Source organism: Anoplopoma fimbria, chromosome 11 (genome assembly GCF_027596085.1).
Source record: "Anoplopoma fimbria isolate UVic2021 breed Golden Eagle Sablefish chromosome 11, Afim_UVic_2022, whole genome shotgun sequence".
Taxonomy (NCBI): Eukaryota; Metazoa; Chordata; class Actinopteri; order Perciformes; family Anoplopomatidae; genus Anoplopoma; species Anoplopoma fimbria.
Window position 1 is genome coordinate 6768844 of NC_072459.1, and position 26528 is coordinate 6795371.

A 26528-nucleotide genomic window follows, 5' to 3' on the forward strand; every position below is an offset into this window, starting at 1 on the left:
AAGCATGTGTGCCTATTGCCTTGTGAAACACTTTGTATCATTTGTTTTGAAAAGTGCAATATCAATAAGATGTATTACCTATTGTTACAATTATTATGAAAAATCCCAATTATACAGTACCAGTCAAAAAATTGGACACACCTTCCTATTTTTTTCTACATTGTAGATTAATATTGAAGACATCCAAACTATGAAGGAACACATATGGAATTATGTGGTAAACAAACAAATGCTCAACAAACCAGAATATGTTTTATATTTTACATTCTTCAAAGTAGTTGAATGAGAAGGTGTGTCCAAACTTTTGACTGGTACTTTAAGTAAAATACTGCATTAAATGTTACTCTGTTACATTTCACCATTATGTAACACACTTTACAGTCATTTAGATATTTTAAATAAATTAATAAAATGTATTTTGACAAAAACAATTTTTTTGTATAATTATAATATATGATAACTACAGCATATTATTTAAGGGATTTTTTTGTTACGTAATCACCATGTTTCATATTTTTATAAATGATTTAATATATTAACAATTATGTTGAAAGTGTATAATGATTAAAGTCATCGCAATTAAGATACATGAATTACTGTAAAGTGGGTGTAAATACTTAAATACCCATATTGCCTATATTTATATTATTTATAGTTGGCCTACACATATCATGGATGCTGGAGTTGCACTACTGGATATCTGGATTGATTTCTTTGGCATAAATATTTCCATAAATCATTTGTAGAGTTTAATGTATTATAATGTATGGATTTCATATTTAATATCCTTATATTATATATATTCTTATTTACTTTATTTAATTTCCCATCTCCAAGATAGTTGTAACATGGTGAGTTTATCCTGTGGAAATCAACATAGTATTTACAGGTTGGATAGTTTTTATATTCTATATTAAGTTAAAATATAAATATTTCCTATATTTCTTTTAAGCTTTTATTTTGAATTGCAGTCGGAAATCTCAATTTGTACTCCTTCAGAGCTTCACACTGCTCAAAGAGGAGGTCCGATAATCCCAAAGAAAAGCCTGACGTCAGAAAAGGCTTAAACTGTACGACGTCATCCTGAAAAGTGGAATTCCATCCCGGAAGTACGGATAAGGATAAAAAGGCGTTTAATAAGGAGTCTTATTTTATGCCTTTCAATCTTTCTCTTCTTTATAGAAAGCGATGCTTTAATCGTGTATTCCCACAGGAATGATTTGACAAGCTTTAATGTTGTAACACATTTCTTGCTCATTATTTTCATGCAGATTAAGCTTCACCATGCATGCATCAAGGTGTGTTTGAAATCCCAAATTAAAAGCGACAACAAGATGCACAAAATTAAAACACTTAAAATGAAAGACTCCATACAGATTATGCCATGAATATATCCCAAATCTGAAGTACTGACTTGAAAACATCACTACAGCGGATTCACTCATCATGAGGTGGAATCACATAAATGTAAAATGATGATAATTATGTGAAATTATGCCCTAAATTGTGACTGATTATTGATAGAGAAGTGCCTTCTGCAGCAAAAGGCAGCTGAAGCAGAACATACAAAAACAGATTTGACAGTGAATAAAATCATATTGCCTGTGGATTGTTTTATTGGATGGAGGCATGTTTTAAGTAGTTTGTAACTGTTTGCTTGGAATAACAAGGCCATAGCTGACGTTTATCTTTCTGCTTTAAGTTGTAGTTGCAGAAAATCATAACCCCAAGTGCAATTCAATTAACAGTGTCCCCTTCACCTTCACCACAACAATTATGATAACATCCCTTTTACATTAGTTCCAATTAGTGCATTATGCAGAAACAAATGACAAGTGCAGGGGAGGTTTCACACAACTAGAGCTCTCTTTTTGTTGCCGAAGAACATATGCCACTTGTGCCAGTGGAGCCTGGCGTTCTGGATGCAGCCTGCGGTATCGTCGCAGGTGTAGCCGGTGGGACAGCAGTGCAGCATGTCGCTGCAGCACACCGCCTGTGGAGAGGACGGAGGAAGGAAGACATGTGACTCTGACAACTGGTGGAGGGAACTATCAGGTGCTTTAGTTAAGTTAGCGGTTAAAGTTAGTATTAACATACGTTAGTCTACCATATGTGGATAACAAATGAAGTATTAGCAGCAAATTAAAAGTATTAAATGTATAACTTTTTCCAGAGTGTAATATTTTGAGTTAAATTATAAAACTATTATATCTGACCCTATCGCAGCATTTTAATGTTGCAGCTTTACCTCAACATTGTACTAAAGCAAATTTACTTAATTACTTTAAACAACTGCCACCACCTGACAGCTTTATGACATAAAGTTTCTCCATCATCCTCCTTCTACTATGACAAACACACATTAAAGCTGACTGTGTTAGCAAATCCAAATATTACAGGATTTGTAGAGAATGAAGGAGTACAAAATAAAGGTGCATTGAAGTGCAGTTGTTGTTGTGTATATGTGCTTTCCACCCGGACTCGAGAGCCCCAAATAAGATGATATTAGCTCTAATTGATGGTTAGTGAAATAGCCTGACATTGTATAAGATGATACGTTTGATACCACTCTCATGTCTGTGCAGATATAACTTGTTAATTAATGAGCTTAAAAGTTGCTGGTAGGTTGTTTTTATTCCCTTTGGACAGAGTCAGGCTAGCTGTTTCCCCCTGTTTCCAGTCTTTGTGCTAAGCTACGCTAAACAGCTGCCTGCATAGCTTCTTATTTATTGTAGAGACATGAGAGTGGTATTCATCTTCTCATCTAGCTTTCTGCAAGAAAACAAATATGAATATTTCCGATAATGTCGAACTATTCCTTTAAAACGTTGAAGTCATGACTTTATATCATACATTAGCATAAGGACAGCAGCCCCATGAAGTAGCCGAGGTCCTGCAGCATGTCTCTCCATCTTGACAGCTGGTCGTGTCGTCACACTTGACGTCTCTCTGCTTTGAGGGACTGAGCTCGGGTTGACGCTCGGGCAGATACACCTGTGTTAGCGGGACGGCCTCCAGCTGCAGCATGATGAGCTTCTGACAGGAGTTGGAGGCCATGTTGCAGGTGTAACCCTGTGGGCAGCAGTGCTCCTTATCTTGGCAGCACACAGCCTGCAGACACAGCATGCACTGGGTTAGTGGAAGTGACATAAATTGACTGATGGTGTGTCATAAACGGCAATCTTTCCATGTGCAGCGCTCACATTTGGTATTGGGCAGCAGCCCCACTCGCCCGTCGACAGCCGGCAGCAGGTGGTGTCTTCGGGACATTGACTCTGGCTGTCGCACTGCACAGAGCTGGGATCAGCCTCGACGCTGATGGAGGCTGGAAGCTTGGTGTACCAGGGAATCACCACTTCCCCTTTGGTGCACGTGGTCTTCTCCTCGTCGCACTGGTAGTTGACGGGACAGCAGTGGTTTCCATCAGCGCAACACATCGCCTGTGGGGGGAAGTGAGAGTGAATGTGCTACTTTCACATCATCCATACAGTTTTCCAGTTCTTCTTTTAAATGAAAAAAACGTGAGAACAGTGCATAAATTAATCAGTAGAGTGACAGCCTGAGAGAATGGCATTAGTGATTATGGCCTGTGGCTGGTAGAAATAACAGAGAGGAGAGTAGAAATGTACTGCAGGAGAGGAACTATATCACCATGCTAAGTAATGACAATATACTGTCATTTATACTCTTGGGGTTTGAGAAAAAGATGCCACTCAGAGTCTTTTACACATAAAAAACAATCTGGAAACAGGTTTCCAAAGCCAGAAATCTCAGCTGGCTCCTTAACTGCTGAACTGTTAGTGTTCATCAACGACTGGTATGTGATTAGTGCTGAAACGATCAATTTAATAGCTTGCTGCGACTGAAAGGGGAGAGATGAGAGTGAACCAAAACATCAAAGCTGTGGGCTGAAAAACCAAAGTGCTGAGCTGAAATATGATATAAAGCTCTGTGGGAAGTCTGGTGTGAACTATCATTGTTCATATACAGTTATTGACCAAAAAGGAAGTTTTCAGCTTCTCCAATGTTCAGATTTGCTGCTTTCCTCAACTTTATATTATCATAAAACTTAAATCCTCTAAGATTTATAGCAACATATGTGATTGTATGCTGAAACTCTGGTCTTAAATGGTTTGTTATTTCATTAATTAAAAAGAAAAATCAAGGTAACACTTCCTTATTAGCTTTCATTAGCAGTAGATTTACATTTTAAACTGTTAATAACACACTATAATTTAAGTCTATAACTGTATTTGTGAACAACTAGAACTCCTTTTTTGGGCAGCCATCAGTGGATTATGGTGTAAAAACAGACAACAAATGACAAAATAGTACAACAAAGTTGTAATAATATAAAATATTTGTTGACTGTACATTAATAAACACAAAAAATGTCCTTATATCTGCTTAAGACTCTCTGCTATGGGATGTTGTAAACCACTTATCGAATGTTTATACACTTCTTATAAATGCTGAAAAGAAGGAAGGGTTAAAGTAAAGTCTTTCCATAATCCAAAATAGTATAGTTAATTATGTGTAGTCCTTTATGTGGTGTCATGATCGGGGTAACTGGAGGTCACTGCTCACCTCTGGCAGCGGGCAACAGCCCCACTTATGAGACGAGGTCATGAAGCAGCAGGTGGTGGACTGAGGGCAGGTTGTGTGGGGGTCACACTGAATGCGCTCCTCGTCTTCTTCATCCTCCTCCTCCTCCTCATCATCGGCCTCCTGTGCTGTCTTTGCCTCCTCTTTCTCAGGCTCCCCCGTCGTGTACACCGGTATGGCAAACGCAGGCTTCTTCTGCTTTATGGGCGTTGATCCCGAGGGGCTGTCGCAAGAGCCCGTGACCGTGTTGCAGGTGGTGCCAGCCGGGCAGCAGCTTTCGTGGTCGTCACAACAGACCGCCTTTTGAACAAAGTGATAAGAAAGCGCACGGATACAAACATTGTTGGATGTATGAATTTGCATGAGGGGAGAGAATTGTCAGTCAAAGCAAAGACAAGTTCAAGTGGAGACAAAATCAGTCAGTGCAAAAAGGGGTCAGATACACTACAATTTTAAAGGATAGTTCAATGTTATGAGAAATATGCTTAGTTTTCGTGCTGAGAGATGGATGAGAAGATTGATACCCATTTCATGACTACAGTTAATTAAGCTACATCCAGCTGGTTAGCTTAGCTTAGCACAAAGACTGGAAACTGAGGGATACAACTAGACTGGTTCCTGTCCAAAGGCAACAAAATTCACCTACCAGCACCCCTAAAACTCACAAATTAAAACGTTATTACTTTTTTGTTTGTACTTACCTGTACAACAGACTGTTTCCAGTCTTTGTGCTAAGCTAAGCAAGCTCTTTATGCTAACCTTAGCTAACCAGATACAGGTAAGATTCATATTTACCGTACAGACATTAAAGTGGTCTAAATGTTCTCATCTAAATCTCAGCAAGAAAGCAGATGAGTATTTCCCAAATGTTGAACTATTCCTTTCAAAAAAGAATGTGTAAAAGTTGAATTACACATTTTATCATCTATTAATTCGACATAAAAGTTGTTTATCCTTAGTGTGTGCATGTTGCACTGTGTGTTTACCTCAGGTAGACCACAGCAGGCCCACTCTCCTGTTGCAGTCTTGCAGCAGGTGTTGTCATCAGGACAATAGTGGGTGGGGTCACATGTCACATTCCCCGCCTGTGCGCCCTGTCTGGTTATTGTGGGGACACTATTACCTGGAAAAAAACAATAGTAACGTTGTAAGTTTGAATAAACTTTCTAAGGCTTTAGAATCAGTTTACCAAAAAATGATACATTACTGATTTTACCTATTACTACTAGACCTACTGCATGCATGAAGAATTCTGCTTTACTTTGTGTAGCTTTGTTAGACATTTCCCACAGACATTTTGTCTTGTCATAGCAGGAAATACTGCAACTTAAAACATTAAGCTTTGCCAGTAGTGCTGCGTTCACATGGAATCAGGCAGACAGTAGAATCATCATGTTAGTGGACCAGAGCAGGATGGTAAAATAAGGTGAGGCCAGGAAGGTAATGGGTAACTGCATCGTCGACCAAAGTTAAATAATGTTACTTTATGCCGTCCTCCGCGACAGAATTTACAAAGGATTGTTACATAACTGTAAAGGTTAGAAGTCCATGGTTTGTATTAAGCCAATGTTAGCAATCAATTGATGCCTAGCAACAATAAAAAAAGGACGGTTTTGATCAGGGTCTAAAGTCCTGCACTCACTGACACCCCTACATTAAATTGAATGCAGCCATTATTAAGGTTATTAAAGCATAATATCTGCTGTAAGAAAGGGCTGTTTGTACCTTAAACTCATGCTTTTGGTCTCATGTATGTTGGCTGTGTGTTTGTTTTACATACTTAAATTCATCATGAACATCTCACCTGTAGCTTCCATAGTGACAGATGATTCGTCCTTCTCTGTAGGAGGAACTGCACTCACTGTGGTGACTTTAGGGTCTTGTTTTGAGCCACCATCAACAGCTGTCTTTGCAGTGACTTGTTCGCCTTCTGAAAGAGGAAGCACACACTGGTATGTCAGCATAAACAAACACACACACCCACACACACTCACACACACACAGATTTAGACAATAATTAATCGGAATGGGGAAAAAAAAACCAATCTGGCCTTTCTGGTTCTCCCAGTCTGCTCTCGTCCTGGCGGGGAATTTGGCCCACATTGGCATCTCTTTTTTGGTAGCCGAGGAAATACATTTGCTGTGTTCGACATCACATGTGCTCCCTTCAGGACAGCAGTGGGTCTTATCCTCGCAGCACACGGCCTGTTTGGAAAGTAAAGACACATGGAGCATCACCTTTAGAGCCACACATGATAAGACACCATAAAGTCACGATAACCGTACATGCAAATCCATCATTTGACTTAATTCCTCTTTCATAATCTTAATTATACTATTATCCTGTTAAAGCTATCACCTTGTGTATGTCTATAATGAAAAGATTCAGCCATTTTGTACCTTTGGTGTGGGACAGCACCCCCACTTTCCTTCTGGGGTTTCACAGCAGGTGGTTTCATCTGGACACTCTGACACTCCGTCATTGCACAGAACTGTAGTCACCAGCTCTGCAACAAATTACACAATTACAAAAATGAACGGAAACATTTAAAAAGCTTGAGACAAATGTAAACCCTGATGAGAGTTAGGCCAGTTTATCTGTATAGCACCTTCCAACAGCGAGCCAATTCAAAGTTTACATGAGACGTCAAAAGTAATTGAGACAAATATACAAGACACTCAAGACCAAGTAAGTAGCTGGGGTGGCCGAGTATGCTTGATTTAAAAATGTATCCAACTAAAAAAACCAGCCCAGTGTGAAAACTCTTTAACAATGAAACTAGCAAGCAGCACTAGTTTCCAAAGTCCCTACATTTTGCAAGAAAGTTGCCAAGTTGGCAAAACTGACAGCCCCGCCTTTCCAAGCACCAAGTCTGTAACTCAGCATATACTTTCTTTTTAGTTGAATCAACTTCCCAGCATCACTTGAATAACCCTTACTTAAATCGATAGGTCCTAAAAGTTGAAAAATGCACTACTAGTCGAATCAAGAGTTATTTTCCTTCCTCCATTCATGTGAATAAACCCAAGAACGAGGCTGGAGTTTATAAAAATGTCTGAGGACTGAGGAACCGCTGTTCCAGAATGTCCCAAACATTTTTCAAGACTGTCTAGTGTTATGTTGTGGTATAGTGAGTAGAAGCATTTCACCTTTTTTGATACAGGAGCGGCTGTCTGCGCTGCACTGGTGGCCCTCAGGACAGCAGTGTTTCCCATCGGAGCAGGGGACTCCCTATCAGGGAGGCAAGAAATCACAATGGCTTATGGATTCCATCTTGTAATCGAGTTGATAAATATATTTTTTATTTAGAGAAAGAAGGGTTCTATCTTAACTGCTTTATCCCTAATAGGTGCAGTAGTTAGACATCTAAAGGTGCCGTATAGTCAGCCTAAATAAATCAAGCAGATAACTTTCTAACAAAATGCAGGAAGCTGCATCATAACAGAAATAGCAGAAAGTACTTCCTGTTGTATTCAGTGAAGTGAAAAAGCCTGTTTCATCAAACCAGCAAAGATCCTCCTTGTGACAGGAAGTCACTGTGCTTGAAGGACAAATTTGCGTAACATATGAACCCATAATATCACCAGTATGACTGTATGAGTTGTTCACCAAAGGACTCCACCATGGACTTCATGGTTTTAGTCCATACTTTACTGTTCTTTTACAAAGTGTGTAACTTAAATGACCGTGTAGCACTACTTTGGAAGGGAAACTTTGAAATCAAATTCATCAATACAATTTGTGTAGTTATTACCCTTCTCCTCTGATAACTGTACCATTGCTTGAAAAAGATATACTGATGTTTAAAATGATACATGTTTATTTAATTTACTCATATACTGGTTAATTTAAGACAGGGACAGTGTACAACAAATATATTGCACCAGATAGAGCACAATGCTAATTTTCATCTGTTGTCCCTGGGCTTCTGTAAAATACACATACCAATACGAAAACCTCCACATTAATAAATACAGATGTAGTAAATATATCTGACCTTAATGACAACAGGACTGTGTGTCTTTCAACGGTCTTTTAACATAAGTTTTAAACTGACTGAAGCTAATGCACTGTCTTATACTTGTAGGGATAGCATTCAAGTGTTTAGTTGCTGTAATTGAGATAAATGTTTGTTGAACAATGTTTTATGAAACAGTCTCCCAACTGTGATGATCTTGTTTTTATTGTTTGATGATGAGCTGTTAGAATAAATTGTTTGCATGCTATGTTCGCGTCTGACAAGGTTTGATTACCTGTGCTAAGGGACAGCAGCCAAACTTTGTCAAGGCCCTCAGGCAGGAAAACTCAGCTGGGCATCGAGACTGATCAGGACAGACGTTGTCGTCCTCCTCCCCCATGTACGTCTTGATCATCCTGAAGGACTGCAGGGACATGATGGAAAAGGGGGCTCTTGGTTTAAATATGTCAAATTCTTATGATGACAGCAATGCATGTCTGTTACTCTTACTTTGGAGAGTCCAAGCTGATCAGTTGAAACCCTTTCCACCCAGGGGACAGACCCGGTCAAGTTCAAACAGCTGGACGTGGCTGTGTTGCAGACTGTTCCCGCAGGACAGCAATGGGTGTGATCCCCGCAGCACTCAGCCTACGAGGGTACAGCAATAGTAGGGACACTTTGACTAACAAAGTTTTATCACACTGGCTGAATGAAGCTTGACCTTTTATCTGGCTCATAAAATGGTAAAACAATACTGATCATGAATAGTACCGCTGTTCAGCCTTCATTTTTTTTATTTGAAGGCTGAACAGCGGTTCAAATAAAAAGTACGAGAAGGGTTATCGCATATTTGCATTTAACTATGTGGTGGACAAATAGGACAAAGCATTCTACTGAAGTGGAAGTACTATAACTTTATATGGCTTTATCTTGTGAAGAGGTTAAGTTAATTGTGCTGCCCTTCAACAGAGAGGAGTGAGGCGGTAAAAAGTTTTGCAGGGGCAGTGTGCACAAAACAACTTAAGTAAAAAACTTCAATGGCTGTAGAATTATTAATTCAAAAGAGTTGGATTACGACAAAAGTTAGTCAGATACAAAAGGGAGACTAATCTAGTATCGGTCCATGTTAATGTATAATGCACATCATGCAGGGACCATGTCTACCTGATCCAGTGGGCAGCATTCATAGCCGTTGGCCGGGTCGTTGCAGCAGGTTTGACCTTCTTCACATACCCCTCCATCTGGACATTCATCAGCACCAACCAGAGCCAGGAAAGCCAGACAGATCACAACCCACTTCTGCATCTGCACAGGGGGGGACACACACACACACACACACACACACACACACACACACACACACACACACACACACACACACACACACACACACAAAGGGAGAAGTAATAAAGGAAAGTGAGAGATGTGCAGGTGAAATCCCCCTCTCCAATCAGTAAATAGCAGGTTTGTATTCACTTCTCCTTAAACTATTGGAGACAACCCTGTAACACAGAGTACAATAGGCACCATCAGATCTTTATGTCTGAAAAACGAATCATGCCCTTTGATTTCACACCTTTAAATTAAATTAAACAAACATGTGAATACTGTTTGAGAACCAGCTCTGTATTCATTTATATTTCCTGAAATTGAAATAGTTCCTTTCGAGGTGTGTTCCTAAATTTTTTTTCCCGCAATGTTAGGCAAATTAAACACAATAGAATTCACTTTCACTTTTGTTTAGCGTGCATATTAGAAAGGAGAGTGCTTTGTCTAAACAATGAATCCGCTAGTCAGAATACACACACACACATATATAAAGTAGTGAATCATTGTCATACATCTTTACAATTAACTCTATAATTACTTATTTACCAAGCAAGAATTATGTCAGATTCTAACTTTCGCTCTTACCTTGGTGAAAGACTGAAGCGCTGTTGTGAGTAGAAAGGTGTTTCACAAGTGTCTCACCACTTAATGGCACACAAGATAGACCTATGATTCCTCATGAACACGCCCCAGAGGCAGAGAGAGAGAGAGAGAGAGAGAGAGAGAGAGAGGATAAGTTCCTCCCTGAATACCTTGCAGCTCCTCCTCTTCTTTTCAATGCAATTTGCTTTTTTTTTAAATTAAAATTGTATAATAAAACACAGTGAAGTCGCTCTTGTTTTGGTCATCTGCTTCACTGTACAGCTTGCGGTTTCACCCAAACTTGTTTACATGCAGCAGCTGCGGCGCACTGTCGTGACTTGGCCACCAGGGGGCGCCAAAGCTACAGCAGCAGCGCTGGAGTACCGAGGGGGGCGGGGCCAATGGAACGCTGACATCTTACGTCATAGATCTCCTCTCTTCAGCACCACCCCGCGTCCATCTGTCAGTCTTGTGCATTGAACATTTAGTGACTTGTACTACAAACAAAAAACAACATGTCACCTGCGACGGAGAACCCGAACAAGCTGCAGCAGGACGGAGTGGCTTAACGTGACGTTTACCTTGAAATGGGTGCTGCCGACGCGTCTGGTTCACATGTTTCAGGCTAAAGAAGGAGAGGTGAGTGACGTCAGCTTGTGCAACAACATAACGTGGCCTGGGAAGCTAACGTCGGCTAGCCACCTAGCTACATATCAATGCAATGCTTGACAGTTTTCTACAGCTAACACGTGTGCTCTATTGTGTCCTTAACCTGTGTCCTCGTGCATGGTTGTGTCCAGAACGAGACACGCGGAAGCTCCTTTGTAACGTGGTGTAAACTTGGGTGAAGGTGACAGGAGAGTCCTCTCAGTGCAGGACACATGTAACCAACATGTAACCAACATGTAACCAACATGTCAAGTACATCACACATACAGGGCATCTGTGATTGGTGCAGGGCAATAAACGTAGTGCAATAGCAAAAAAAGACATCATTCAAAAATATGAAAATGTAAACAAACAAACAAATTAAGAATAAGTTATTAAAGTGTATCTTGTTTGGCAAAGGAGGGTTGTTTGACAGACAAACCCCTGAAGGCCAAGTGGCTTCAACTGTCCCATTAAAGTGCAATTAAGTCTGTAAATACCTCAGGCCAGCAAATGGAAACCACACAGGTAACTTAAAGAAACAGGAATATTTGAAATGTAACTCATCCAGCTGACACATCTTGTCTCCCACCAAGTATCATTTTTAAAAACATTAACCACTTAGTAGAAGTTGAGACTTTCTTGGCTGCATTTATTGCTTTACCTTCATTAGATTTTGTTCGATATTAGCATTTTAATGTTAAATGTTTATTTATCTGCTACGACCCACTCCCTTCATTAGGAGTGGGCCTGGAGGTGAGGCTCTCACTGGCTGTCTGGTGACATGCACATCGTAGATAAGCTATCATTATGTTTCAACGTCCCCATTATAACAACTACGCCTCGATTCACATCAACAAAGGTCTGACTTTACTACACTGTGAAAATCTTGCAATATAGCAATGTTTCTGAAGCACAACAACAGTTATTTTTTTCTTTAACTTCTGTTATTGTTGGAAAACCTTTTTTAACCAAATTTTTGTTGATATTAAAAAAAACTGAGCATATTAGGAAAGGTGTTACACAATCAGCATTCTGATAGGACAGGACACAAACTTAGTGTTATGTTGCTGATCGGGAAGAAAACTCCTCTTGAGTTGTTTTACATAACACATAGACATAGACATAGACACCTGTAGGACAGGATCCTAAAACACCTCAGTGAAGTTTAGCTGCAGATCTTAGTCTTCTCACTCTGTAGGTTTATCTTTGCTCTGACAGGAGGGCAGGATGGGGGAGCGGGCTGTCGGCGGCTCCGTGGCTGCGATCTCTCCTGTGCAGCAGATGTTGGCTTCTGGCACTGGAGCCCTCTTCACATCTATTTTTGGTGAGGTCATTGAAACATAGACTAGAAAAAGCAACTTATGTCTGTCTGGTTTTATAAGTTTCATTTCTTTTTTCCAGTGGAATTTTCCACAATGTACTGTCTTATGCACGCAATTGGTTTATTGTCACCAAAGTTGTTTTTTTTAGGTTAAACTAAGAAATTCTTCTTTCATGAAAGTTACTGTCCATCATTATCCATGCACAGAACTTTGCACTGGTAGATTTTCATTTTTAGATCCATCCTTGGTCTGCTGCACACTTGTTTGGAAGCACTCTTTCCCTCTCCTCAGTCTTCCGGTTCATAGTTTTAAATCTAGTGATATAGTTTATAACTTTTATGATTTGTCTTTTATTTAGTCTCTGTGAGAATGTCCTGTCTGTCTGTAACTTTGTGTTGAAATGCTGTTGTGTCTTATTCAGGTCTCTCTTGAGAACAACAGCTGGTGTCTCAATGAGATTACCTGTAAAAACAAGAAGGTTCAATTATAATAATGTTCAGTTTTTGTTGAAACTGTTTTTAAATAGGTGCTGTTGATTATACTTTATGCTTGTTTGTGGTGCTGTTGAAATGTACTGCATTACACAGTAAGGCGTTTGTTTTTTAGCCTACATTAATCGATATAAATGTGGCGGTCAGTGTAATGCAATACAATTCAACAGCATCATCAACTGCAGCCTCAAAAATACCCAAATACTACAATCAACACATATCTCAAACTGACCATGCTAACCTTCATTTTTACTGCAGGGCTGCTGCATTAGGCTGCATTAGTTTAAGCTGAAGATTGAGTCTATGTCTGTCTATAATAATTACATCTATTTGTTTCCAGTCACACCGCTGGACGTTGTGAAGATCAGGCTGCAGTCTCAGCAAACACCGTTCCACCAAGGTAGGACAAGGAGCTTGTCTTCTTCTGTGGTTTTTAGATCATAGATTAACTTTGGTAATGAAACACTGACTTTGCTTGTAACAGCTGCGTCTGAGTGCCATACATGTGTATCTGGTTGCTTTTCTAACCCCCTGACACCTGTCCTTTGTTTCTTCACCTCCCTCCTCTGCCTTTATCCGTCCTGCTTTTTGCTTTGTTTCGCAGCTTTGGCATGTGGATCTGCTCCGTCGGGTGGTCTCATCCGACCTTCCAAGTGTAAGTATCGGACTTGCCGTCGCTGCATGCTTTTTTCTCATTTGTCTAGCACAACTTTCTGTGTGGCTGGGGGCACATGCTCACCTGACAAACATCGCTTGCCAATAACAACGAAAATAATCCCTTTTGCAAATAGATCGCCCTGTTTTCTGTCAGCTTGGTTGTGCATGTTTTTGTTTCAATTCATGGCCAGTTTTATCTGTTCGTTATGTGGCTGCAGTTTTGTATTTGGCTTTAAACTACCATTTCATTTTGGTAGAGATTTTAAAGTTTGGAAGCTTCAAGCAACACAGAACAACACTGCACATGCTCCCTAACTACACCTCAGTACTTCTCATTCAACCTTCCTAATCTTGATTCCTAATTCCTTGATTCATAATCTTGTCCTAGTAAAGGTTATGTTTTAGTTTCCTGCGATATTCCCAAATGACAAAATCCAAATCAGGAGCAGGTTTTAGAGTTTCTTTGACATGTTAAACCGGCTCTAAATAAACACACAAAGTAAGCAGTGAGAAGGACGGCCCTGGTGTTATCTTCTGAGTGACTCTGTGGTCATTGCCATCGCATGTATCATTAATCACCTTTCTCTCCGCGGGCATGAATCATATACTGTAACCCTGTTCAGAAAACATTCTATGCTAATATTCAGACAATTGTTTAAGATGTTTTTTAGTTTTTGAACTAAATTAAATTAAATTAATTAAATTGTCTGGTGATGCTGGGAAGGCTCGGGTCATACAGTTATTTTTTAACGCTGCTGACTGCTGCTTGTTCCGTCTCTCACAGGGAAATGTTTCCTGTATTGTAATGGACTGATGGATCACATCTATGTGTGTCAGCACGGAACCAGTTGCAACAGCTGGTACAAAACACCAACACATTTCAGTGGGACGCTTGTGAGTACAAGAACATCAGCAGCGTTGATGCTGCCACAGTCTTTTCACCCACAAAATGAATCAAAAGGTGTTAAACTCTGTTTGGTTGTCTGTTTATTCCACAGGATGCTTTTGTGAAAATCATTCGACATGAAGGACTCAGGTCTTTGTGGAGCGGACTACCTCCAACGCTGTAAGTGTCTAAACGTTCAAATACTTGTATTCAGGTTTGTGTGAGGGAGATACTCATGTAAGTGGCCAATAGATGTTTTATTCTGATATATAGTATTTTCGCTTCTTTCTACTTTGAGTGCCGTAATATAAACCGCAAGACAGCCCTTCCTGACCGGAAAGGCATTAACTTTGCTCTCTTTAAAGCCACAAGTCTCCATTAACAAAAACAGTCATTTTACCTCACAGAACACTTGAGTAGCTGGTCTACTGCTGCCTCGACCAGTCAGTCAGTTTGTTTTAGTTTTTGTGTAACTTTTGTGTTTTCAAAGGGATAGTTCTGATTCACTAAAGTCTTACAATATCACAAATAAACTCAACTATATACTTTTTTTTTTATATGAAAACCTTCCATTGATATGGCATACAGTGTACAGTGCTGTCCTTATTTCATATGCGTGTGTGTGTGTCTGCAGGGTCATGGCTGTACCTGCCACTGTCATCTACTTCACCTGCTACGACCAGCTGCGGGACTTTATGACTTTCGGTCTGGGTTTCCAGGGCAGCCTCGTCCCTCTTGTTGCTGGTGGTTTGGCCAGATGTAAGTCCATTAAAGAACACGTAGAGATCTGAACTGTAATGTGAAAATTGTTTTTTGACTCCCGTGTGGTTTTCAGTGGGGGCCGTGACGGTGATCAGCCCTCTGGAGCTGGTCAGGACCAAGATGCAGTCCCGCCGGCTGTCCTACAGCGAGATGCGGGTGTGTATCCGCTCTGCTGTGGCTCAGGACGGGCTGCTGTCACTGTGGAGGGGCTGGGGGCCCACCGTCTTCAGAGACGTCCCCTTCTCTGGTGAGGGCCCCACCACAGAATACAATATATAGTAATACTAAATAAGAAGAATCCTAAATGTTAGAGTTGTGACGGAGATAACAAATGCACAATCTTTTAAACACTCATCCCTTGTAGACCTAAAAAACGGTTGGTACGGTGGAAAAATCATCCTCCATAGAAACTTGTCAAACCTCTCCTGCTGCCATGTAAACTAGTTTCTACAGCCACCTTTCAGGGCAAAAGAAAGTGTTTTGATTCTCAAAATGCTCACTAACACCCAATATTTTTGTTCTAACCATACAACATTTGATGGAAAGAAAACATCTCCATCACTGTTTTTCCTCTGTAGCTTTCCTGCCATTATTCAGAAACTTCTCATGATGAAATATTTTCTGTCTGTGTGTATTTGCAGCGTTGTACTGGTTTAACTATGAACTGGTGAAGGCCCAGCTATGTCAACGGACCCAAACCACTCAGGCCAACTTCTCCATCAGCTTCACAGCAGGAGCCGTCTCTGGAGCCGTAAGTACTCACCTCTAATGTAACCCCACACCTGCCCCCCTGATGAGGGAAGTAAACATGTATTTAATGTAGGAGGTGTCATATATATATACACATACATACAGTATTCAGACCCCTTTAAATTTTTCACCCTTTGTTTCATTGCAGCCATTTGCTAAAATCGGAAAAGTTATTTTTTTTTCGCATTAATGTACACTCAGCAACCCATCTTGACAGAAAAAAACAGAAATGTAGAAATTTTCAAATTTATTAAAAAAGAAAAACTGAAATATCACATGGTCATAAGTATTCAGACCCTTTGCTCAGTATTGAGTAGAAGCACCCTTTTGAGCTAGTACAGCCATGAGTCTTCTTGGGAATGATGCAACAAGTTTCTCACACCTGGATTTGGGGATCCTCTGCCATTCTTCCTTGCAGATCCTCTCCAGTTCTGTCAGGTTGGATGGTGAACGTTGGTGGACAGCCATTTTCAGGTCTCTCCAGAGATGCTCAATTGGGTTTAGGTCAGGGCTCTGGCTGGGCCAGTCAAGAATGGTCACAGACTTGTTCCGAAGCCACTCCTTTGTTATTTTAGCTGTGTGCTTCGGGTCATTGTCTTGTTGGAAGGTGAACCTTCGGCCCAGTCTGAGGTCCTGAGCACTCTGGAGGAGGTTTTCTTCCAGGATATCTCTGTACTTGGTCGCATTCATCTTTCCTTCAATTGCAACCAGTCGTCCTGTCCCTGCAGCTGAAAAACACCCCCATAGCATGATGCTGCCACCACCATGTTTCACTGTTGGGATTGTATTGGGCAGGTGATGAGCAGTGCCTGGTTTTCTCCACACATACCGCTTAGAATTGACTCCAAAAGTTCAATCTTGGTCTCATCAGACCAGAGAATCTTATTTCTCATAGTTTGGGAGTCCTCCATGTGTTTTTTGGCAAACTCTATGCGGGCTTTCATATGTCTTGCACTGAGGAGAGGCTTCCATCGGGCCACTCTGCCATAAAGCCCCGACTGGTGGAGGGCTGATGGTCTTGGGGAGGGGCCCCACAATGTCCATAGCTATCCGCTCGAAAGGGGTCTCTATTATGGGCATGATAGTTGACTTTGTGGAACTTTCTCCCATCTCCCTACTGCATCTCTGGAGCTCAGCCACAGTGATCTTTGGGTTCTTCTTTACCTCTCTCACCAAGGCTCTTCTCCCACGATTGCTCAGTTTGGCTGGACGGCCAGGTCTAGGAAGAGTTCTGGTCATCCCATACTTCTTCCATTTAAGGATTATGGAGGCCACTGTGCTCTTAGGAACCTTGAGTGCTGCAGAAATTCTTTTGTAACCTTGGCCAGATCTGTGCCTTGCCACAATTCTGTCTCTGAGCTCCTTGGGCAGTTCCTTCGACCTCATGATTCTCATTTGTTCTGACATGCACTGTGAGCTGTAAGGTCTTATATAGACAGGTGTGTGCCTTTCCTAATCAAGTCCAATCAGTTTAATTAAACACAACTGGACTCCAATGAAGGAGTAGAACCATCTCAAGGAGGATCAGAAGAAATGGACAGCATGTGAGTTAAATATGAGTGTCACAGCAAAGGGTCTTATGACCATGTGATATTTCAGTTTTTCTTTTTTAATAAATTTGCAAATAATTCTACATTTCTGTTTTTTTCTGTCAAGATGGGTTACGGAGTGTACATTAATAAAAAAATGAATGTTTTTCGATTTTAGCAAATGGCTGCAATGAAACAAAGAGTGAAAAATTTAAAGGGGTCTGAATACTTTCCGTACCTAATGTATATATATATATATATATATATATATATATATATATATATATATATATATATATATGTGTATATATATATATATATATATATATATATATATATATATATATATATATATATATATATATATATATATATATATATATATGTATGTATATATGTATTTTTGTGTATATGTATGTACTGGCTTGTACTTCTGACTTTCAAATCAAAGAACGAGTTACTTTCTAACATTGTTGTTCATCTTTTGTAGTGTTGATTCATATATTGCCTATGGGGGAAAAAAAGAGTCTGACAGCTGGAAGTGTTTTGATCTGCTGCCCCTGTGTTCTGTCCAGTATACGACTGTTTTTCTCCATCTTGGTGTCTAGATTGCTGCTATCCTGACGCTGCCTTTTGACGTGGTGAAGACGCGGAGCCAGACCCAGTTGGGAGAAATAGATACTCTGGGAGGTCTGTACTTAACATATATACTTTTGTGAAATATATTTATTTATGTGAGTGTGTAGTGTGTTCTATACCGTAACTTATTCCTGTTCCTCCTAGCTTCCTTAAAGAGACCCACGTCCATATGGAACATAATGAAGGAAATATCCACTGAGAAGGGCTACAGAGGCCTTTTTGCAGGTAAACACATTGGCCTGGTTGCACCAACAAGGATTTATTTTTAAACCTGATTAAGTCACTTTAAATTATGTTGGACCAAACTTTAAAACTAGCTGATTCAGCATTAACTTAACTTGTAAAATTGCAGCCTTTTTGGAGATGGATTGAGCAAAATAATCAAGTTCCTTGAAGAGAGTCAAGGGATGGACTTGAACCCATTTGAGTTTCATGATGCTGCTGCGGAATTTCTCTCAAGATACCAGTTTAGCAAGGAAACTTTTCTGGAGATGAACAGGAAGACTGGACAAACATGTAAAAAATGCCGTTGTGCAACCAATTAGGAGTCGTCATAAGTGACTTTGCGGCTAGCTAGCAAACAACGTAATGTTTTGCCAAGGATTACGGAGCAGTTGAAAGTTTATTTATTCTAATTTGAGTAAGCAAGCATCTCCAAACTAATTTGACTAAAATGTTGGTTTACATCAATAAACTTGTATTTACTTCTTAATTTAGCATCTGGATTTAATCATTTTAAAACCTAGTTTTGCTAAACTCTGAATCAAACCTTAGATTTAATGAATTCTTGTTGGTGAAACCTAACCCTGCTGTATTCTGTCTTTTGTTATGTAAAAAAACACAATGTTTGCTTATTAGTGAAAACATTTGTATTTCCTGCAGGTTTCATGCCCAGGCTGATTAAAGTGGCCCCAGCATGTGCCGTCATGATAAGCACATATGAGTTTGGAAAGGCCTTCTTCCAAAAGAGGAACCTTGATCGAGAGCGGGTGGGATCCTGAAGGATGTCTCTGTGTGGTGCTCGGTGATTGTCCTTACTGTCCTGTACATGAATATCAGGACAGTAAGGACAACGTCTCCTCAGACCGAAGCTTGAGGAACGGGTGGGCATGGATTTGGTGACGTGTGAACATAAAAGAAGACGTCTCTCCCTCTCTGGATCTGCTCTCTAGAAATATAAATACAGTGACTGTGATAAGACTTTAGACACACCTCACATCCACAAACACTATAATGAGCTTCAACAACAGGCCTGGAGACTAAGAGATACTCTCATAAACCACAGACTTTATGTGTGACCATTATTTGTGTAAACTTTAAACAGTTATCTTACAATAAGAGAATGTTTTTTCAGGGCTTCAACGACGGGACAAATTACATGAATCAAACCTGTGTGCACATATTCAAATGATAATGATAAAACTGTGAAGGACAGTTGTGTAAATGCTTTATGGGAAAATTCAAACAGCTGAAACTGCACATCAGTACTGTTGCATGAGTGAAGATGTTCTCATTCCCACATTTTGCATTGCCCGAGTCCAACTGCATGGTGTGCTCAGCTCCATTCAGCTCAGGATCAAGGTACTCTGGTTCACCCTGATTAAGCTTTTACTGCATTCCTGTATCAGTACAGCAAGACATTTTTGGACATTTGAGTAAATGGCTGACAAATCTTTTTTGTGTACTGAATAGATTTGATCGTTTGGAGCACTTTACATTTGCAAGACAGGCGCTGTGAAATTGAAATCAGAAGGACAAGTACATGTTTTAATGTTTGTCGAGTGTATGCCTCTACAGTACACGAAACACAAAGCATGATGGCAAAATTAAAACAAGCCTTCTCTGAAGATATGTTTTCATTGGGGCGTGAATTTAGCAGTTTATGCTATGATTATATTACAAGAATTCATGAACATTTGAGCACAGTTTTCTGTGGAAACTGCCGCAGCCAGCTTCCCAAAGATCACACCGATTTTCACACACATTTTGAAAAGACATGATGTGATAAAGAAAACACAAGAGGCTTCCCAAACCCTCCTATGGGGGCATTTCGGTGATGAAATGCTTGGAATCTATTGCCTACAATAGAAATAACATCAAAACTTTTTACAACACTGGATCATAAAACATAAAATTGCGGCCTTAACATGAAAGGTGTAAAAGTGTCTTCTGTTTGTTTTTTATGAATGAAATGGCAATAAATGTTAAGACAGCTTCCTCTCTATACTGTGTGTGATTTATTTTATATTAAGGAGTTTGTCATTTCACAATATGTACATTAGTTATGATTGAGAAGGGGATTATATATAATATAGGGCATGAACAATTATATAAATAAAATAAGAAAAATTTAACCAAACATCAAATTCTACATTTCATCAAATACACAAGTTCAAGGACACTTTTCAGTACAGTTTCATTCTAAATTGACTTAAACTCATTCATTTTGTTTCCTAGCTAAATTTTGTGAAATACAGTCTTAAGACATAGGTCAGATGCACAGTACTTGTGTGAAAACAGATAGACAAAATAAGATAATCCTTTATTAGTCCCGCAGCGGGGAGATTTACAGGATTACAGCAACATAGAGGATAGTGCAAACCAAGAGACATAGTAAAAAAACAAGATCAAAAATAAGTATTATAAATAAGCAAATGAGCAATAAAGAAACAGTAAAGAATCCACAGTAACTGAAATATTATATATACAGACAGAAACTATTATAACTATTGTATTGCACAGTGTATTTGTATTGCAGAGGTTTTTAGTGTCATGTGGTCTACTATATTAGATATATTACAGAAATATCAATCGATTAAAATATATATATTTTTAAAACGTACAACTAAATAAAACAAAAAGTTGTAATATTTATAAGGGTTATTAGAAATATTAGATTCAAAGTTTAATGTTATTACATTATTTGGAACGTCCAGCAGCGACATCTAGTGGCTGCTAGGTTGAATTACATTTCCCGGGTGAAATAAACGGGGGAGGGTCTTCTAACTTCTCGGAGGATAGTCTCGCCAAATCCCGCGATACTTGCTGTGTATATATAGCAACGTCTTGCGCTTTAGAAGGCCTCTTTATTCCGGATCGGAGACACAATGGTGAGTCATACCTACACGCTGCTGACACATCCATCGGGTATCTCACACATCCGTTGTAATTGACTTATTTAAGCCACACATATTACTCTAGTAAAGTGTTTTTGTTATTGCCATAGATATATTTTTGTATTATTTCACTGTGACATTTCAATAATTGAGATTCAGGTTTACTCATACCGGCAACCCGGGATCCAAAATGGCGGCTTGACACAGGCCTCTACTTAAAACGTACTTAATAAATATCATTGTGAAACTATTAATGCATATTATGTTGTATTACTGACTTCCTGGCCACTGTTTTAAAAAAAAAAAAAAAAGTTAAGTCCAGGTAAAGGCTAACCCATGCAAGCAGCATCGTGGTTAGCTCAATGCTAACGTCAATGCATTACATTACATTACAGTCATTTAGCAGACGCTTTTATCCAAAGCATCTTACAATAAGTGTATTCAAGAGAACTACTAGTCACCAGAAGTCATAAGTGCATCTCCTTTCTTAAACAAGCATCTAAGAGCATAAACCAGAGCAAAAGTATAGTGCAGAAACAAACTAATACGAATATAATAAGTGCAACAAACTAATATGAATACAATAAGTGCAACAAACTAATACGAATACAATAAGTGCAACAAACTAATACGAATGCCTTTCTTTCCCTCCACAGTCTCACCGTAAGTTTTCGGCTCCCCGTCACGGGTCCCTGGGCTTCTTGCCCCGCAAGAGGAGTCGTCGTCACCGTGGTAAGGCCAAGAGCTTCCCCAAGGATGACCCCACCAAGCCCGTGCACCTCACCGCCTTCCTGGGCTACAAGGCTGGCATGACCCACATTGTCCGTGAGGTCGACAGACCTGGCTCAAGTGAGTGGACTCTGATTGAAATGATGAAAATGAACTATTATAGTTGCATGTATTGGGATTTTAGTTGTTTAAATAGAGTTCTGTCTATGATGAGTCTCTCGACGGGCGGACATAATGGGGTTTAAACCCCTTGCTGAATGTCGAGCACTGAGCACAGTCCATACCATGAATGGTTAAGTTTAATAGTTTCAGAAAAGCTTTTCACATGTTAAGCTTAACTCTTGTGTATTTCCTCTGCAGAGGTGAACAAGAAAGAAGTGGTTGAAGCCGTGACCATTGTGGAGACACCTCCCATGATTGTGGTCGGAGTTGTGGGTTACGTGGAAACCCCACGAGGCCTGCGTTCCTTCAAGACCATCTTCGCCGAGCACGTCAGTGATGAGTGCAAACGTCGGTTCTACAAGAACTGGTGAGATGCTACAAAACTCGTACTAAAAATGTTTGAAGCATGGTGTTAGTTGCCCAGTGGAAATTATTAAAGATCTGTGTTTTCACTGAGTGAGTCTAACATTATGGTGGCCTCTGTGGCAGCTCCGCTCAGGTGCCGTGTGCCCTGATGAGCTCCAGGCTCCTCTGGCCAGTGGAAAGTGCTTCTTAGAAACTGAGCCATGAGCCAAAATCATTAGCTGGTACAGCACCCCTCATCCACACGGAGGGGGGAGGGCAAACAGCTATGCACTGTGTTCTTCCGCTGGCCCCTTCTGGGGTTATGAAGGACCAGTGCCAACCTCTGTCCCCTCTACGCTGATCTCAGGTACAAGTCCAAGAAGAAGGCTTTCACCAAGTACTGCAAGAAATGGCAAGATGACGAGGGCAAGAAGCAGCTGGAGAAGGACTTCAATTCCATGAAGAAGTACTGCCAGGTCATCCGCATCATCGCCCACACACAGGTTAGTATTGTTTTTAGATCACCAATTTATATCTTTGTTGTCAGTGATGAGACCACGGATTTTGCGTCAGGCATGGCGCCCGACACATATGAGGATACCTTCCATGCTGCCTTCCTTCTGAGACTACACAGCTAAACTTGTAACTGTGCAGATTATTTTCCCTGTTCTAACCTGAGTTAAACATCTGTGCAGATGCGTCTGCTGCCCGTGGCGCAGAAGAAGTCTCACCTGATGGAGGTGCAGCTGAACGGTGGCAACATCTCTGACAAGGTGGACTGGGCCCGCGAGAAGCTGGAGCAGGCTGTGGCCATCAACACAGTATTCACTCAGGACGAGATGATCGATGTCATCGGTATCACCAAGGGTCATGGATACAAGGGTAAGAGCAGTTTGAAAAGTTAAAGGCTATGTAGGCTTTATTCGCTGTGTATCCATTCTGTAATGATTAAAAACATCTCTCATCCTCCCAGGTGTCACCAGCCGTTGGCACACAAAGAAGCTCCCCCGCAAAACCCATCGTGGTCTGCGTAAGGTGGCCTGTATTGGAGCCTGGCATCCGGCCCGTGTGGCGTTCTCCGTGGCCCGTGCTGGTCAGAAGGGTTACCATCACCGCACAGAGATCAACAAGAAGATCTACAAGATTGGCCAGGGCTACCACACCAAGGATGGAAAACTGGTGAAGAACAACGCATCCACAGAGTACGATCTGTCCAACAAGAGCATCAACCCCCTGGTAAGTGACTTGGAATGTGTCCTGTACTTAAATTACAGCAATGTTAAATGGAAGGAAACTAATTAAAACCCTTTTTTATTTACAGGGTGGATTTGTCCACTATGGAGATGTGACCAATGACTTTGTCATGGTGAAGGGCTGTGTTGTGGGGACCAAGAAGAGGGTTCTGACTCTGCGCAAGGTGAGGACACATTGTGGTTCTATTTCAACACATATATTCTATGGCTAAATGTTTTATAAATTCTACCAGGAAGATTATATTTAACATGAATCTTAATAAATCTTGTGAAGAGCTCATTACATGGGTGGAATATAGTCTGACAGGATAACCTTGGAGTAAACCTGCATTGGTCATTTTAAAATGCATCTAGCCACATAGAAGAATAAACATTTTGCACAAACCCTACAGTGTAACTTGGCTCCTTCTTTTGAAGGGGACTTGTTTTTTTGGCACTTGTATAGACTAAGCACAGTACCTATGATTACTAAAAACACCCAGCAGCACTTCTATTATAAGTGTACCTACAACAAGTGTTAGAAACTAAATGGTTTCCTTTCTCTTCCAGTCTCTGCTTGTACAGGTCAACCGTCGTGCCATGGAGAAGATCGACCTCAAGTTCATTGACACCACCTCCAAGTTTGGTCACGGTCGCTTCCAGACCATCGAGGAGAAGAAGGCGTTCATGGTAAGACTTACTCGAGCCTTCATGTGCACCAAATGTATTTTCATAGTCATTGTTCAGATATGAGGGACTAACGGAAGAGGTGTCATAAACCTTTACTTTATTAAATACTTTTTAAACACTTGCACCATCATCCCTGAATGGGATGTGGCATGCTTGGAGGTAAGAAATCAAAAACACTGCATGTTCTCCGTTTCCCCGCACTGTTCGTAATCTGGTTCACTCTTCAGTATGAACACGGGTTCCATTCCAGTGCTAGATTGATGCTCCGGTGAGGCAGGGGAGCAGATCCTGTTTGTGTTTGCTCCCTGTTCACTCTCTGGAAACACTTGGATAGTCTGAGCCAACAAATGGGCCACAGAGTTTTTGCATACGACTGATTTTATCTCGTTTTCTGTCTTCTCACAGGGACCACTCAAGAAGGACCGTATTGTCAAGGAAGAGACTGCATAAAGTCCTCAAATGTCTCTGCTTTGTTGACCATTGTTCTGCAGAGTTGTTTAATAAAAAAAGAAACAAATCATGTCTTTGTATTTTCATTTAAGGGATATGTAGACATAAAGGTATTGGCTTTAATGGATAGTTTTGACCCATGTTTGGGAAGGTTTGTAAGGTGGCCAGTATCGGCATCCGGTACGTGTTGCCTTCTCTGCGCTGTGCTGGTTAGAAGGGTTACCATCACTGCACGGAGATAAATAAGATTGGCCAGGACTACCACACAAAGGATGGAAAACTGGTGAAGAACAACAGCTCCAGAGTACGATCTGTCCAACAAGAGCATCAACCCCCTGGTAAGTGACTGCAATGCTTACTTTACTTCAGTCACAGCAATATTAAATGTAAGGATACTCATTTAAACTTTTTTGTTTTTTAAATTACAGGGTGGCTTCATCCAGTGTGGCGATGTGACCAATGACTGTCATGGTGAAGGGCTGTGTTGTGGGGACCAAGAAGAGGGTTCTGGCTGCACAAGGTGAGGACACATTGTGGTTCTGTTTCAACACATTCTAATGGCTTGCAGGTTATGTAGCTGTAAAGTCTTATACATTCTATCAGTAAGGTTATATTTAACATGAATCTTAATCTTGGGAAGAGCTCAGTGCATGGGTGGAATCTGGTTGGACAGGATGATAACCTTGGGGTAGACCTGCATTGGTCATTTTTAAATGTTGCACAAACCCTACAGTGTACCCTGGATTCTTTTTAAGGAGACTTGCATTTTATCCTTGTTGCAATGAGTACTTTATAAGATTAAGTAAGCACATAGTACCTGTATGTGATTACTAAAAGACCCAGCAGCATTTCTATTTTAACAGTGTACCTACAACTCGTGTTAGAAACTAAACAGTTTCCTTTCTCTTCCAGTCTCTGCTTGTGCAGGCCAGCCGTCGGGCCTTGGAGAAGATCGACCTCAAGTTCATTGATACCCCTCCAAGTTTGAACCCTGCCGCTTCCAGACCATCGAGGAGAAGATGGCATTCATGGTAAGACTTACTCGAGCCTTCATGTGCACCAAATGTATTTTCAGTCATTGTTCAGATATGAGGGACTAACGGAAGAGACTTAATAAACCTACAATGATTTTGAAATACTTTATTAAACACTTGCACTATTTCCCCGACTGGGATGTGGCATGCTTGTTAGTAAGAAATCAAAAACATTGCAATAAGTCCTGCATGTTCTCCGTTTCCCCGCACTGATCGTAATCTGGTTCACTCTTCAGTATGAACGCGGGTTCCATTCCAGTGCTAGATTGATGCTCCGGTGAGGCAGGGGAGCAGATCCTGTCTGTGTTTGCTCCCTGTTCACTCTCTGGAAACACTTGGATAATCTGAGGCCAACAAATGGACCACAGAGTTTTTGCATACGACTGATTTTTGTCCTGTTTTCTGTCTTCTCACAGGGACCACTCAAGAAGGACCGTATCAAGTAAGAGACTGCATAAAGTCATCAAATGTCTCTGCTTCATTGACCATCATTGTTCTGCAGAGTTGTTTAATAAAAAGAAGGAAAAAAACCAAATCATGTCTTTGCATTTTCATTTAAGGGATTATATGTAGACATAAGGGTATTGTCTTTGACTGCTTGTTTTGAC

At 40.5% G+C, this 26528-nt stretch overlaps 3 protein-coding genes and 3 non-coding genes across 7 annotated transcripts; 5 read left to right on the plus strand and 1 right to left on the minus strand.

The window, feature by feature from the left end:
• Positions 1 to 966: 966 nt before the first annotated feature.
• Positions 967 to 10567, minus strand: grna (granulin a). Its single transcript, XM_054607103.1, has 13 exons — positions 10479 to 10567; positions 9729 to 9869; positions 9075 to 9212; positions 8860 to 8988; positions 7756 to 7837; positions 7006 to 7112; positions 6657 to 6810; positions 6410 to 6535; positions 5592 to 5728; positions 4588 to 4905; positions 3204 to 3440; positions 2854 to 3111; positions 967 to 1993 (listed from the first exon to the last, which is right to left on the minus strand). Exons 2-13 carry the CDS (start codon positions 9867 to 9869, stop codon positions 1850 to 1852), a joined length of 1971 nt encoding a protein of 656 aa, XP_054463078.1. The 5' UTR covers positions 10479 to 10567; the 3' UTR covers positions 967 to 1849.
• A 109-nt stretch (positions 10568 to 10676) lies between these two features.
• Positions 10677 to 20371, plus strand: slc25a39 (solute carrier family 25 member 39). Of its 2 annotated transcripts, XM_054607104.1 has the most exons (12): positions 10677 to 11114; positions 12345 to 12450; positions 13280 to 13339; positions 13544 to 13594; positions 14381 to 14490; positions 14595 to 14662; positions 15117 to 15241; positions 15318 to 15491; positions 15886 to 15995; positions 18132 to 18213; positions 18307 to 18387; positions 19045 to 20371. In XM_054607104.1, the coding sequence occupies exons 1-12, from the start codon at positions 11091 to 11093 to the stop codon at positions 19161 to 19163; spliced, it is 1110 nt and encodes a 369-aa protein (XP_054463079.1). In that variant the 5' UTR covers positions 10677 to 11090; the 3' UTR covers positions 19164 to 20371. The 2 variants fall into 2 exon arrangements, with proteins under 2 accessions (XP_054463079.1, XP_054463080.1); XM_054607105.1 differs by lacking the exon at positions 13544 to 13594.
• Positions 20372 to 21184: 813 nt separating this feature from the next.
• On the plus strand, positions 21185 to 24956 carry rpl3 (ribosomal protein L3). The gene is made up of 9 exons (XM_054607882.1): positions 21185 to 21272; positions 21935 to 22127; positions 22368 to 22536; positions 22882 to 23017; positions 23210 to 23396; positions 23488 to 23750; positions 23836 to 23931; positions 24317 to 24436; positions 24842 to 24956. The coding sequence occupies exons 1-9, from the start codon at positions 21270 to 21272 to the stop codon at positions 24884 to 24886; spliced, it is 1212 nt and encodes a 403-aa protein (XP_054463857.1). The 5' UTR covers positions 21185 to 21269; the 3' UTR covers positions 24887 to 24956.
• LOC129099180 (small nucleolar RNA U83B) lies at positions 23053 to 23145 on the plus strand. The gene has a single exon (XR_008531630.1). It is a non-coding gene; the product is annotated as a small nucleolar RNA U83B (small nucleolar RNA).
• Positions 24632 to 24764, plus strand: LOC129099178 (small nucleolar RNA SNORA54). Its single transcript, XR_008531628.1, has one exon. It is a non-coding gene; the product is annotated as a small nucleolar RNA SNORA54 (small nucleolar RNA).
• Positions 24957 to 26124: 1168 nt separating the features above from the next.
• LOC129099179 (small nucleolar RNA SNORA54) lies at positions 26125 to 26257 on the plus strand. The gene has a single exon (XR_008531629.1). It is a non-coding gene; the product is annotated as a small nucleolar RNA SNORA54 (small nucleolar RNA).
• The last annotated feature ends 271 nt before the right edge of the window (positions 26258 to 26528 follow it).